Source organism: Ceratotherium simum, chromosome 1 (genome assembly GCF_057802395.1).
Source record: "Ceratotherium simum simum isolate JZ-2026a chromosome 1, ASM5780239v1, whole genome shotgun sequence".
In the NCBI taxonomy this organism is placed as follows: Eukaryota; Metazoa; Chordata; class Mammalia; order Perissodactyla; family Rhinocerotidae; genus Ceratotherium; species Ceratotherium simum.
Window position 1 is genome coordinate 50,176,137 of NC_141900.1, and position 14,727 is coordinate 50,190,863.

General features: G+C 37.0%; 1 protein-coding gene across 5 annotated transcripts in view; it reads right to left on the minus strand.

Annotated features, from left to right (window-relative positions):
* Positions 1 to 14,727, minus strand: part of CRPPA (CDP-L-ribitol pyrophosphorylase A) — a 275,796-nt gene that overhangs the window by 233,489 nt on the left and 27,580 nt on the right. For all 5 annotated transcript variants that reach the window (XM_087427459.1, XM_087427333.1, XM_087427377.1 and 2 more), the window contains exon 3: positions 11,468 to 11,617. In XM_087427459.1, coding sequence (XP_087283585.1) covers positions 11,468 to 11,617 — 150 coding nt within the window. The remainder of the gene's footprint in view (positions 1 to 11,467; positions 11,618 to 14,727) is intronic.

A 14,727-nucleotide genomic window follows, 5' to 3' on the forward strand; every position in this document is an offset into this window, starting at 1 on the left:
CCTCAAGAAATGGATTTACATAGTTCGAAAAGTTTCTTTGTGTAAAAATCTTATTTTTCTTTAAACTGTACAGAACACAATTTCATATTTTAATATTTAATAAGACTTCTCTGGCCCAGTCTGTGGTGTTTTCCTCATGTTCCTAGAGACTAATTTTCACTATTGAATTTGTTTGTTATTCTTTAATTTGGTAATCTTTTCCTTTAACAACCTCTTAATGTGTCATTAAAAATTTCTAAGGGATAAAATAGGGGTTTTTTCCAGATGATCTTAACCAACAAAAGAAAACCAGTGAATAATTATATGGAAAAGTCCAAAACCAATAAAAACAACAAATACTTGAGTATTTATATATCTTAGGTCTAGTCACACCTGTAGATTTAATGACTTCAATATCAACCCAGACATAGATATTAACAATATCTCAGTATTCACATACGTGACTAATCTTTCTGCTTTGTGTATGTACTCACACTCACATACATTTAGACATAGAAGCATAAATATATTTTATATATAGCTATTAATTTAACTTTATATTATTATATCAACACCCTACCATGAACATTTTTGTGCTCAATAAAAATTGTGCAAAAACTTTAAGTGACCCTTTAAAGTTACTAACGACTATGTAACGATTTAATTATCTTTAGAAACATAGGTTGCATAGAATTTTTCACATTTATAAAAATGCTACAAATCCTCAACTGTATATACAAATCTTTGCCCATACTTCTAATAATTTCAGATGACTTTCTTAAAAGGTTTTACGAAGAATTTATAAATATATCAGGGGCCGGCCCCGTGGCTTAGTGGTTAAGTGCACGCACTCCGCTACTGGCGGCCAGGTTTCGGATCCCAGGCGCTCACCGATGCACTGCTTGTCCAGCAATGCTGAGGCAGCGTCCCACACACAGCAACTAGAAATATGTGCAACTATGACATACAACTACCTACTGGGGCTTTGGGGAGAAAAAGGGAGAAAAAAAAAAAAAAAAGGAGGATTGGCAATAGATGTTAGCTCAGGGCTGGTCTTCCTCACAAAAAAATAAAATAAATAAATAAATATATCATATGCACATATATATTACCACTATGCAAACTTTTTATATAATAATTGACATTAGTGTTAACATAAATATGTATCTATGTATGTATATACATGAAATTCATGCATTCAAAAGTATTTATTAAGAACCTAACATAAGCCATGAACTCTTCTAGGCAATACAGATAAAACAATGTCCCTGCCCTCATGGAACTGACACACTAGTAGGGGAGGCAGACAGATACCTATCCAAAAAACGTCAAAGTAGTGATATCTAATAAGGAAAATTAAAGCAGAATACAGGGACACATGATAGAGGCCACTATTATATGTAAGATTATCAGGGACCATTTCTCTAAGGAGGTAATATTTGCACAGGGATCTAAATTAAGAGTGGAAACAGTGTGATTATCTGGAAAAGTGGCCCAGGCAGAGGGAAGAGTAAGTGCACAGGCCTTTTTTCATATCTTTATATGCACACATACTCTTGAATATTCACTCCATTAAAGAAATATGTACTTAGTACTAATAATATATCAGGCAGGTTGCTAAGAACAAGACATACCATCCTGCCTTCAAAGGGCTCACATTCTACCAGGGGACTCAGACATTGACTTGTCTGACAAATGACTTCAATGGTAATTTTGATGCTCGGCAGGAAAAAACAAGATACTAGGGGAACTTGTAATGGGTTGGGCTAACCTAGTCTCGAGGGAAAGGAAAGGTTTACCGAACTGATCATTTATCTGATAGCTAAAGGATATGTAGCAAGATAGGAGGGAAACAAAGTGCCAAAAGGAAGGAGGAAACTTATAGGAACTAAAATAAGGTGAGCACGTTAGAGCATATAGACCAAGAGGGTAAGTGAGATAAGAGAGAAGAAATGGTGGGGGAAGTAACTGCAACCTAGCAGGTCAGCATACAGAATGGCATCTCGACGTTTGTAACCTCCCAGCACCATTTGATGATGAAAGTCATCCACAACCTCAAACTACATATCTACTTTTTTTGGCCACAGTCCACATAACTTTGGATCAGCTTAAGATGTTTTTCTTCTACATATACGATTCAACTTCATATGACCTTGGTTACAACTATCCAATTTCTGCTCAGCTCTCAGGAAATGGTAAACACTATTATGTATTTTCTACACGAGTTGCACAAAGTAAAGTTACACCCGTGATAAACACAAGCATAACAAGTCCATATCTCAAGGCCACATTAATGATTGAGCCATCCAATAGCTTTGTAGTTTTGGGGGTTTTGTTTGTTTGTTTGTTTTTAGAAAAAGTTATCACAGTTTCCATAACTACCCAGAAATTAGTTCTGATATATTTTTTCCTTGGGACAATTTTAGGCTAAAAGAATTTAAGAGAGAAAGGCAATATTTACTATTTCAAATCTTCCCTTTCCTAAAGCCTTGACACCTCACCCACCTCCCTTGCTCTCAGCTGATGATTTGCTCCCTATGTCACTGAGAAAATAGAAAGAAAGAATTCCACATCCTCCCACCACATCTATTAATCTAGCTACATCTGTAGCTGCTCTGCCTTTCCTCCTGTCCCTGTGGATGAACTATTCATATTCCCAACCAAGAACTGCAGTTGGTCAGCTCCAACATCACTAGCACACTATATCCTATCCCCTCACACCAGCATCAGTCTTTTCCTAAGTCATTCTCATCATCATATCAATATGCTGTTATGTCATCCATCTTAAAAAATATAAAACTCTTAATCTATAACCCCCTTCAGGTACCCCCTCCATTTCTCCACTCAATATGCATGGAAGCTCCTCCAAAGAGTAGCCCTATTTATTCTCTCTTAAATGAATTAAAACCAGGTTTCCACATCCACCACTTCCCTCCAACACTGGTCATCTCACATTGCTAAGGCTTATGGTCAGTTCTCAGTCTTTACTTTTTTTTTTTTAACCACTATGCAGCATTTAATGCAGGTGCTCAATCATGCTTAAAACATTTTCTCCACTAGGCTTTTGGGACATTACTCTCTTATTCCTATGGCCACTCTTCTTCTATCCCCTTAGCTAATTCTTCCTTACCTCCTGTGGTAGGCTGAATAACCACCCACTTCCAAAACACGTCCATGTCCTAATTCTCAGAATCTGCGAGTATGTTTACTTACATAGCAAAGATACTTTGAAGACATGTTTAAGTTAGAGATGGTGAGATGGGAGACAGAATCCTGGATTAACCAGGTGAGCCCGAAATAATCAGAAGGATTTTTATAAGAGGGAGACAGGAGGATCAGAGTTAGTAGTAATAGATGTGAAATGAAATGAAATAATGAAAGCAAGGGGTTGGAGTGGTATATGGGAAGAGCCATGAGCCAAGGAATTCAGGTGGCCTCTAGAAACTGGAAAAGTCAAGGAAATAGTCTCCAGAAGGAACACAGCCCTGCCAACAGCTTGATTTCAGACTTCTATCTCCAGAATAGTAAGATAATAAATTTGCATTGTTTTAATTTACTAAATTTCTGATAACTTGTTAACAGTAGCAATAGGAAACTAACATACTTCAACAACCTCAAAACCTTGGCCTGCCCCAGGGTTCAGGCTTTGGACCTCTTTCATTCTCTCTGCACCCATTCATTTGGTGATCTCAATCAATCCCAGGGCGCTAAATGCCTGCATGATGACAACTCCTGAATATTCATATTATGCTCATATTATCTGTACTTCTCTGCTGATTACTAGATTCATGTATCCAATTATCTCCTTAACATTTTCAACTATATATCTAAAAGTAATCTCAAACTTGGTATGTCAAAACCCAACTCCTGTTATGCTCCCACAAAACCTTTCCTTACTCTAACATTCTCAATCTCAATAAAGGGCAACTGTGTTCTAGTTATTCAGAGCAAATCCTTGGGCCTATGACTCTTCCCTTTCTCTGGCACCCCAAGTACAATCTTTTGGCTAATCTCAGCTTTACCTTCAAATACGTTCAGAACACAAGCACTTAACACGACATTCTCCATCATCCAAGTAGTGCTAGCTGTCATCACTACCTTTTGCCTCGATTATCACAATAGCTTCTTACTTCTTTCCTTGCCTTCTGCAGCATATTGTCCCAACAACTGACAGGGTGACCCCATGAAAGTGGAACTCTACACAATAGCCTCCAAAGGCTTCCATCTCATTCAGGGTAAAATCTAAAGTCTGTACCATGGCTTTTAGGGCCCTACTTGGACTAGATCTTCTCCAACCACATCACTTCCGACTCCCCCACAACATCACTCTTCTCCAGCCTTGCAATTTTTCCTATACTCTGTGTCTTGTAGCTGAAATATTCTTCTCTCAATTATATCCATGACTCACTCCCTCACTTCCTTCAGATCTTGGCTTAAATTTCACCTTCTCGCAGAGTATTTCTTTGACCATTTGATGGAAAAGAGCAACCTCCCACCCCTGGAACTCTATCCTACTTTACTGTTCTCTATAACACTTATCACCATTTGACATATATATATTTGCTTATTTATCTCTTCGTTGTAAAAGAAGAATAATTCAAAATGTGGAAATAAGGCAAAGGCTACTCAAGGACTGTCTTAGAGAATATATTTATTACATTTCATTCTATTTTGTACTATTACAAGAACCAGACTTAATGAAAAGACTCGTTAATGTGAATATTTTTGTCCAGTAGAGATATAAATAATTTATATTCAGTAAAATAGAAAATAACAAGACTGTGTGACCTTGTGAGACATTAAGCAGTTTTCAATCTAACCCAGCAACTCTTATCCTACCATGTCTTGTTAAATTGCCTATATACACTTAAATTTTCAAACGCTCTTTGAACCAATCCTATCTTACTGGTTGCTTGTTAATTAATGTTGAATGAAATTTGACATGTTCATTTTATATTTCCTAAGTGTCATAATTTTACCTTTTGAAAATCGTGCCTTAGTAGATTTCCATCTCCCCCATTAGAATGCAACCTTCACAGAGAATTGACCATGAGGATGACATAGACTCCTGAACTTCCCTCCTCCCAAGGATGCACTAAATCTACAGCTACACTCGAAGCAATTCCCTTTGAAAGAAATCCAGAACCCAGCTGAGTGACTCTTATACTTCAGGCGAATAAGAAAATACCCATATCAAAACAAGTAGGAAAGGCTATGAAACATTCTCATCATAAAACACCACCAGCAGCTGCAGCAGCCCCTCCCACCACACAGTACCATACAATCAGGAGAGAACCTCCAACTCCCAGCTTCCGAGATGCAAAGGGTTTGTACCACACATCTATATGTGAACTTTAAGACTCTTCCCATAGAGACAGGCCCCCAAAATACCTAACTCTAAAAGTCAATGGGGCTTGTGTTCCTGAGACCCACAAGACTACAGTAAACAAAAAAGCAGTTCTTAATGGACACACACAAACAAGCACCCACTGTAGCTATTCCCACAGGGATCAGTGAAGAGGGAGCAGGCAAAAAACTCCCATCTCCCAGTCTTTCCCCAAAAGGAGTCTAACTGCATACTATACATGCTATGCCTGAGGATCTAGTTTCTAACTTAGCATGCATTTAGATGCTGGCTGCTATCCTCTCTGGAGACCAGGGAAACCATGAGACACTTCCCCCAGCCTCTCCCTCTGGACTGCTCCAACAATTAAAATCAAGTCACCAATATCTCCCTGGAAGGAGCGTGTACATACATTTGGTGCCCCAGCTTTGGCAGCTGCCACTTGGGAGACTGGACCCCAAAACACCTAGCCCTGATGGCCAACAGGACCTGCATTCATGGTCCCACAGGACTCTAGCAAATAAAGAAGCAGTTTTTAAATATAATAAAACTTATGCGGTGCAACAAAAGTAGTTCTAAGAAGGAAGCTTACAGTGATAAATGCCTATATTAACAAGAAAGATCTCAAACAACTTCACTTTACACCTCAAGAAACTAGAAAAAGAACAAAACCCCAAGTTAGTAGAAAGAGGGAAATAAAGTTTAGAGTGGAAATAAGTGAAATTGAGACTAAAAAGACAATAGAAAAGATCAACGAAATTAAGAGCTGGTGTTTTGTGAAGACAAACAAAATAGACAAACGTTTAGCTAGACTTATCAAGAAAAAAGAGAAGACTCAAATATTATAAACAAAAGAGGAAACATCAAAACTGATACTACACAAGTTCAAAGGATCACAAGAGACTACTATGAACAATTATACATCAACAAATTGGACAACCTAGAAGAAATGGTTAAAGTCCTAGAAACATACAACCTACCAAGACCGAATCAGGAAGAAACAGAAAATCTGAAAAGACCAATTACTAGTAAGGAGATTGAATCAGTAATCAAAAAACCTTCCAAAAACCTGGTGCAGGACCAGATAGCTACACTAGTAAATTCTACCAAACATTTAGAAGAATTAATGCCAATTCTTCTCAAACTCTTCCAAAACATAGAAGAGGAGGAAACACTTCCAAACTCATTTTTTGAGGCCAGCATTACCCTGATACCAAAGCCAGACAAGGATGCCACAAGAAAAGAAAATTACAGGCCAATATCCATGATGAACATAGATCTAAAAATCCTCAAAAAAATATTATATCACCAAATTCAACAATACATTAAAAGCTTCATACACCATGATCAAGTGGGATTAATTCCAGGAATGCAAGGATGGTTCGACATCCACAAAAAAAGAAAAGTCAAGGTAATACACCACATCAACAAAATGAAGGATAAAAATCATATGATCATCTCAATAGATGCAGAGAAAGCACTTGACAAAATTCAGCATACTTTCATGAAAAAATCTCTCAACCAAGTGAGTCTAGAGGAAACATACCTCAGCATAATAAAGGCCATATATGACAAGCCCAGAGCTAACATCATACCCAACAGTGAAAAGCTGAAAGCTTTTTCTCAAAGATCAGGAAGTAGATAAGGATATGCACTCTCACCACTTTTATTCAACATAAAATTGTCTCTATTTGCAGATGACGTGATATTATATACAGAAATCTCTAAAGACTCCACCAAAAAACTATTAGAATTAACAAATGCAGTAAGTTGCAGAATACAAAATCAATATACAAAAATCAGTTGTGTTTCTATACGCTAAAACTATCAGAAAGAGAAATTACCTCTTTAAAAAAATTAGTCCCATTTACTATACATCAAAAAGAATAAAATACTGAGGAATAAATTTAACCAAAGAGAGGAAAGATTTGTATACTGAAAACTATAAGACATTGATTAAAGAAATTGAAGACACAAATAAAGATATTCTGTCCTTATGGAATAGAAGAATTAATATTTTTAAAATGTCCATACTACCCAAAGCAATCTACAGATTAAATATAATCCCTACCAAAATTCCAATAGCATTTTTCACAGAAATAGAAAAAACAATGGAACCACAAGAGACCTCAAATAGCATAAGCAATCTTGAGAAAGAACAAAAAAGCTAGAGGCATCACACTTCCTGATTTCAAACTATATTACAAAGCTATAGTAATCAAAACAGTACGGTGTTGGCATAAAAACAGACACATAGATCAATGGAACAGAATACAGAACCCAGAAATAAACCCAGGCATACATGGTCAATTTTTGACAACAGAGCCAAAAATATACAATGGTAAAGGATAATCTCTTTAATAAATGGTGTTGGGAAAATTGGATAGCCAAGTGCAAAAAGTGAAACTGAACCTCTGTCTTACACCATACACAAAAATCAACTCAAAATAGATTAAAGACTTGAATGTAAGATCTGAAACCATAAAACTCCTAGCAGTAATAAAGGGGAAGCTCCTGGACATTGGTTTAGCGATTATTTTTTGGATTCGATACCAAAAGCAAAGGCAACAAAAGAAAAAAAAACAACCACAAATGGGACTACAGACTGAAAAGCTTCTGCACAGAAAAGGTAATCATCAACAAAATAAAAAAAGCAACCTATGGAATTGGAGAAAATATGCAAATCATATATCTGATAAGGGGTTAACAAACAAAATATAAGAAACTCATACTACTCAATAGCAAAAATACAAATAACCTAATTTAAAAATGGGAAAGAATCTAAACAGACATTTTCCCAAAGAAGACATACAAATGGGTAAAAGGTCAAGGAAAAGATGCTTAACATCACTAATGATCAGGGAAAGGCAAATCAAAACCACCATTAGCTATCACCTCACACCTGTTAGAATGGCAGTCATCAAAAGGACAAGAGATATCGAGTGTTGGCAAGGATGTGGAGAAAAGGGAACCCTTGTGCACTACTGGTGGCAATGCAAATTGGTGCAGCCACTATGGAAAACAGCATGGAAGTTCCTCAAAAAATTCAAAATAGAACTTACCATATGATCCCAAAGAAAAAGAAAACACTAACTTGAAAAGAAAAATGCACCCCCACATTCATCTCAGCATTATTTACAACAGCCAACATATAGAAATAACCTAAGTGCCCATCGATGGATGAATGGATCAAGAAAACATGGCATATATACACAATGGAATATTATTCAGTCTTAAAAAAGAAGGATATCCTGCCATTTGCAACAACATGCATGAATCTGTAGGGCATTATGCTAAGTGAAATAAGCCAGAAGAGAAAGACAATATTGCATGGTATCACTTATACGTGGAATCTAAAAAAAAAAAGTCAAACTCACAGAAACAGTAGAAAAGTGGCTGCCAGGGGATAGGGCATGGGGGAAATAGGGAGATGTTGGTAAAACGGTAGTTCCTTTCAGCTATAAGATGAATAACGTCTAAGGACCTAATGTGCACATGGTGACTATAGTTGATAACGCTGTATTGTATAATTGAATTTGCTAAGAGAGAACTTAAATGTTCTCACCAAAAAAAAAAAAAGGTAGGTATGTGAGACAATGAATTTGTTAATTAACTCAATGGGGGAATCTTTCACAATGTATAGCTATATCAGATCATCATGTTGTACACATTAAATATCTTATAATTTTGTCAATTATACCTCAATAAAGGTAAAAAAATATGTTTGAAATATTAAAAAAAAAAAAAAAAAAAGTGGGCCAGCACAGTCGCATAGTGGGTAAGTTCATGCACTCCGCTTCGCGGCCTGGGGTTCACAGGTTCAGATCCTGGGCGTGGACCTACGTACTGCTTATCAAGCCATGCTGTGGCAGGCGCCCCACATATAAAGTAGAGGAAGATGGACACAGATGTTAGCCCAGGGCCAATCTTCCTCAGCAAAAAGAGGAGGATTGGCAACAGATGTTAGCTCAGGGCTAAACTTCCTCACCAAAAAAAAAAGTAACCTTCATAAAGGATAGATTTGGTCTATTTGGTCCCTATTGTATTCCAGCACCAAATACACATTCAATAAATGTTTGCCAAGGAAATATTTCCCCGAAATATTTCATGGAAATATTGCCAAACTCCTTGACTATAGGTAAGTTTTCCATTTGAAAAACAGTTCAAATGTTAATCATCTTTAATCAGCTCTGTAACGTATACAACAGAAATGATCACTGGTAGGTTTATGCTTTGAAAATATAGTTTTTATGTTAAAACCTATTCAATTCAGTCAATCAAAATCAGGAAACGAATTTTTGGTATAATTGGGTTTGGTTTTTCACCTTCGAGGATGGCTCTGTTTACTTTAGTTCTCTTCATAGAAATGTTTAGTATTTGTTTGTTAAAATCAAAATGTGAATATACACAAATTATATAGATCAGAGAATGAAATATTTTATATAGGCAAATTCCTTTGTGTGCCTTTATGACCAAAAAATTTGCATGAAAACTTATATCAAAACCCCCAAAATGCTATAAATGAGAGTTCCTCATCTGAACCACAGAACACAGACAATTATTTTTGTGTGACTATTTTCTCAATTCTCCAAAGAATGCAATAGAAGAGAATTTATTTCATTACATACAATTAATGCCTCAGGAGGGTGGTGCTTCCCAAACTTCATGTGATCAGGATCACCTGGCAGGCTTGTTTATTAAAACACAAATTACTAGGCCCCATTCTCAGGGTTTATAATTAAGCAGGTCGGAGGTGCAGCACCATAATTTGCATTTTAACAAGTTCCAAAACATGCTGATGTTGCAGGGCCAAGGGACTACACTGAGAACCAGTGCCTCAGTGTACAGGGCTTAATTCTCCAGCAAAAACTATCAAAAAATGCTAATGTAAGGATCATGCAATTTTATTCAAATGTTCTTCTAAAATATAGCTATCATATATATTTATTCTTCCTAATATAAGTGTTTACATAAAGACGAACAAATTCATTAATCTCAGAAAACAGGGCAGATGTGGTCTAGCTCAGCAAGATTTAGGCTATAGAGTAAAAACTCAAATTTATAATAGCGTAACATTTATATGATTAATAACCAAATACAGGTAACTTCCTCTATCCAAATTCATTATTTTAAGAAATACAAACCACAGTAGACTATTCTTATTAAAATGGATTCTAATTTATATAATCTCATTTTAAAACAGTAACTGATAGTCAAGATTGATTCATAATTTAATGTATACGTGGTTAACTACCCTCTATCCAAGATATGCTGTGGTCTTCTATTATAAATTATATGTTATGTTATAACCCAAGCACTGCATTAGTCACTCTAACTTATATTTCATTGAGAAGTTTCTGACAAGCATAATACCCAATATTCAATAACTGTTCAATCAATAAATATGGAAACAAATGGCAGTAAAATTTATATAGGTACAAAAATGTTTCCAAAACATGAAAAAACAAAGGTAATCCAGTATAATCTAAACATTAACGAATTACTTGATATTTTAAAAGAAGTTACCTTTAACTTAAGTTTTAGTTAATTAAAAAAATGTCTACATAGTTGTGCAAAAAGTTTACCATAGCAGGCCTGAGAAGGCAAGACCTGCTTACCAGGTGGGGCTCTCGGCCAGCATCTGGAACCGGGCTCTTGGAGTCTTCCCAGTGAACTGATAAGGCGGTTCACTGTGCCCAGACTGTTTCATAAACAATATGGTTTATGTTATCACCTGCTTTCCTTCTGGGAATCTGGAATTTTTGTATGTGCTAAGCAGAAGATGTCTACGTGACCAAAGCCAATAAATACGTGAGAAACCGAGTCTCTAACGGGCTTTCCTGAGGAGAAACACTGTATACGTATTGCTGCATTTTCATTGCTGGGGAGAGAGTGTGCTTTGTGTGACCCTTCAGGGGAGAGAGAGCAGCAAAAGGAAGACTGCACATGGATTCCTGCAGACTCTGTCTCTTTCTTATATAATCCAGCTGCGTATCCCCACTACTTCACTGCAATCAAGCTTACCTATGAGTAGAACTATATGCTAAGTCCTATGAGTTCTAGCAAACCTCCAAATGTGGGAGACCCACATCTGTCTTGGGGACCCCCAACACAGCAGCTTTTTCAAGAAGCCAGGATTCTTACCTGCTGATATGCTTCATAGATCACATCAAATAGAAAGGCTTGTGGCATTTCACTTGCCCTGTGTCTGGCACGTTCTAGTGAGTAGTCTAAGCAACCATCAACAGATGGACTGATGACAGTAGATACAAGAGGTCGAATTGCTCCTGCTGCCTAGAGAACAAAAAGAGGTGAACAGTACATTTATTTCACCAAAAGAATATTTTAAAGTAAAATTCTGCACTCTGTACCTCATTTTTTAAAGCAAATCTTTTTCATAACTTCAACAAGCTACCTCAAGAAAATATCTGAACAAGTGTTTATTTGGCTTACAAATTATTTCGCATCAAAATCCATTCTCATATTACAGTTCCATGCACTAAGAGGTAGAAATTATTTTTTTCATTATAGGTTCAAAATCTTTTTCATCACAGGCCATTTAAGTCAAATACTAAAAAAAAGATGCTAAGATACCATCCCCTGAAGATGGGAGAAAGAGAAAGACTTGTGAAAGAACTGAAATGGATTATGCATGAATATTTTGTAATTAGTGTGCCTCAAAAAGATTTAATTTACACACTAGATAATTAAGGAAACAGATATATTCCCTAATATCCTCAAAATAAGACTCAACAGCAACACAAATAACAATGAATTTATGTCTTGCTCTAATTCCTGTGAAAAGCAGTTCCTTTCAAACACAGCCTCAATGGAAAGCTTCCTCAGGCAAAATATCCATTGATTTTAATTGCTCTGATGAAATCTGTCTCACGAATAGATGCATCTAAACTTTAAGGAGGCACATTCATATCTGACAGTTTTTTCCCTTTATTTTTAATAGAGTCTTATTGTAATATAGTCTTGAAGGTCATCACTAGACAGTGGCCTTGGTGAAGTAGCCCTAAAATATAATTCCTATGGCAGACAGTTACCAAATCTTATATTGATTCTATAATGTCCTTTCTTCCACTTAACTGCTACATGGGGATTGCAGCACATGAAGCTAATGCACAAATACAACAAATCTGGTCTTGAGGAGACCAACATCTGAGCAAGATAGACAGTGCACAATTTAATTTACAAAAGCCAAGAGACTGGCTGAAAATGAAAGCTAATGTTTGAGCCAAGTAGACAGTTTACAAACTATGTCACCATTTCCAGTGGCTCAAGCAGAAATTTGGACCCTACGTACAAAAGCAAAAATGAGGAGACAGCCAAGAGTGACAGGGAGGGAGTGATGTCCAAGTAGGTGAAAGGCAGGTAAGGAGCAAGCCCAACACCTATTAATAGGGGTTAGAAGATAAGACAGGAAAGAAACACACATGCACGTATACACACACAGCTTTTTAAGGAAAAAATTAAATTTCCATTGCAACTACTGATAGGTACTATTGGAATTCTATGCCAGGCCATTAAGCAAAAAATTATTTAACAGAGAACATGAGACATACAAAATGTCAACATGAGAAGCTCTGCAGACTCTCTCCCTAGTAAAACAACTCTACCAAGTGAAAAGTATTTAAAAAACCACCACTTAAAGCCTTTGAAAGTTGTCCAAAGGGAATCCAGCAAATTAAGAAACGTTTATTCAAGAAAATATACTAAATCTTGGTAAGAACAGAGAGCCTGGGGTACTCGAGCCATAGTCTATAACTTCCTTCATCCCCCACCTAGCTCACTGTGACTGAAGCTCCATTCAGAGTAAGTATGGCGAAGAAAATGGGGCTCCCTCTCCTCCCAGTTCCCCGTGGAAGGGGCAGAGTGCCAGCACTTCCCATGCCCCTCAGCTCAATGTTACAGAGGCTAAATTATAGGCAAGTGTGGACAAGAGGTTGGAGGTTCCCTTCCTCCACAGAGCCTCCAGCCACAGTAGGCAGAGAATACTGGGGCCCTGATCACCCTTGCCCCAGATCACACATAGGGCAGAAGTTACATGCCAGGAAAGGCAACAAGAGAAGATGAATCTTCTAATGCCCCATGCAGCATCCTGCTCATGAAGTAAGGGTGTCACTCCAAGAGAAATAAAACATTTTGTCCACTCACAGCTCCAGAATAGCGTGCAGTGATTTTTCAGTGATTTTTCACAGGGCAAGAGACAGGCTCTAAGAACAGAGAGCTATGAAGTTCTCCCCAAGGGAACTCACTTTATTTGGAACAGAAGGTGAGAAATTTAAGCCTAAGTGCACTCTCCAAAGAAATGGAGATTATCATGGCAAGCAATGAAGAGGAAGCTGGTAGCTACATGAGAGCAAAAAGTTAAACTCTAGGTCAACTAGTTTACCAGAGACAGACAACAAGAGCTTCCCTGGAATCAGAGCAAAACTTCAAATACTGGCCTCAAAAACTACCCCAAAGAAATCAGAACTTAACTTGATCAGACTGGAGAGCAATTTACACCACAGGCATTGTCAAAAATAAAAATAAAAAAAGAGTAATTAGCAGGCAATGAATGGAGTTTATCAACTGGGTGTGATATCAACAGAGGATGACAGCATAAGAGAGATCAGGAAAAGAGACAGTCAAAGGGAGCCCTGCTACAACCACTGTCATCCCAGGGTGACTATACACATGCCCAAGACTACACCCTCTGAGAAGTGACACCAGAGGCTTTGCCCTGTAGAGTAAAAAGAGGTCACTAAAATAGACCAAAGTCACAAACTTTAAGGAGTTGTGCAGCCCAAGAGAGGTGGCAGGGAGAGAACCAGCATCTGGAATTGATAAGCTACATTATCTAAAATATCTAGTTTTCAACAACAAAAAAAATTGAAAGATATGTATCCAACCAAGAAAGTGTGAACTATACAAAGGAGGGGGGGAAAAAAAAAAAAGAGCAGACAACAGAAACTGCCTGTGAGAGGGCCCAGATGTCCAGATGTCAAACTTAGCGGATAAATACTTCGAATCAGGTATTATAAATATCTTCAAAGAACAAAAGGAAATCATGCTTAAAGAAGTAAAGCAAGGTATGATGACACTATCAATATTAATGTTACCAATATTAAGACACAGAACTAAATAGAAATTCTAGAGTTGAAAAAATATAACAAAAATGAACAATTCACTAGAGGGGCTCTACAACAGATTGAACCAGAGAAGAAAGAATTGACAAATTTAAATTAGGTCTAGAGAGATTATGCAAAACAAAGAACAAAGAGAAAAATGAATGAATAAAAGTGAACAGAGCCAGAAAAACGGAGGACACCATTAAGCATGCCAACATCTTTGTAATAGGCGTACCAGAAAGGAGAGGAGAGAAAGGAAAATATTCAAAGAAATTTTGACTG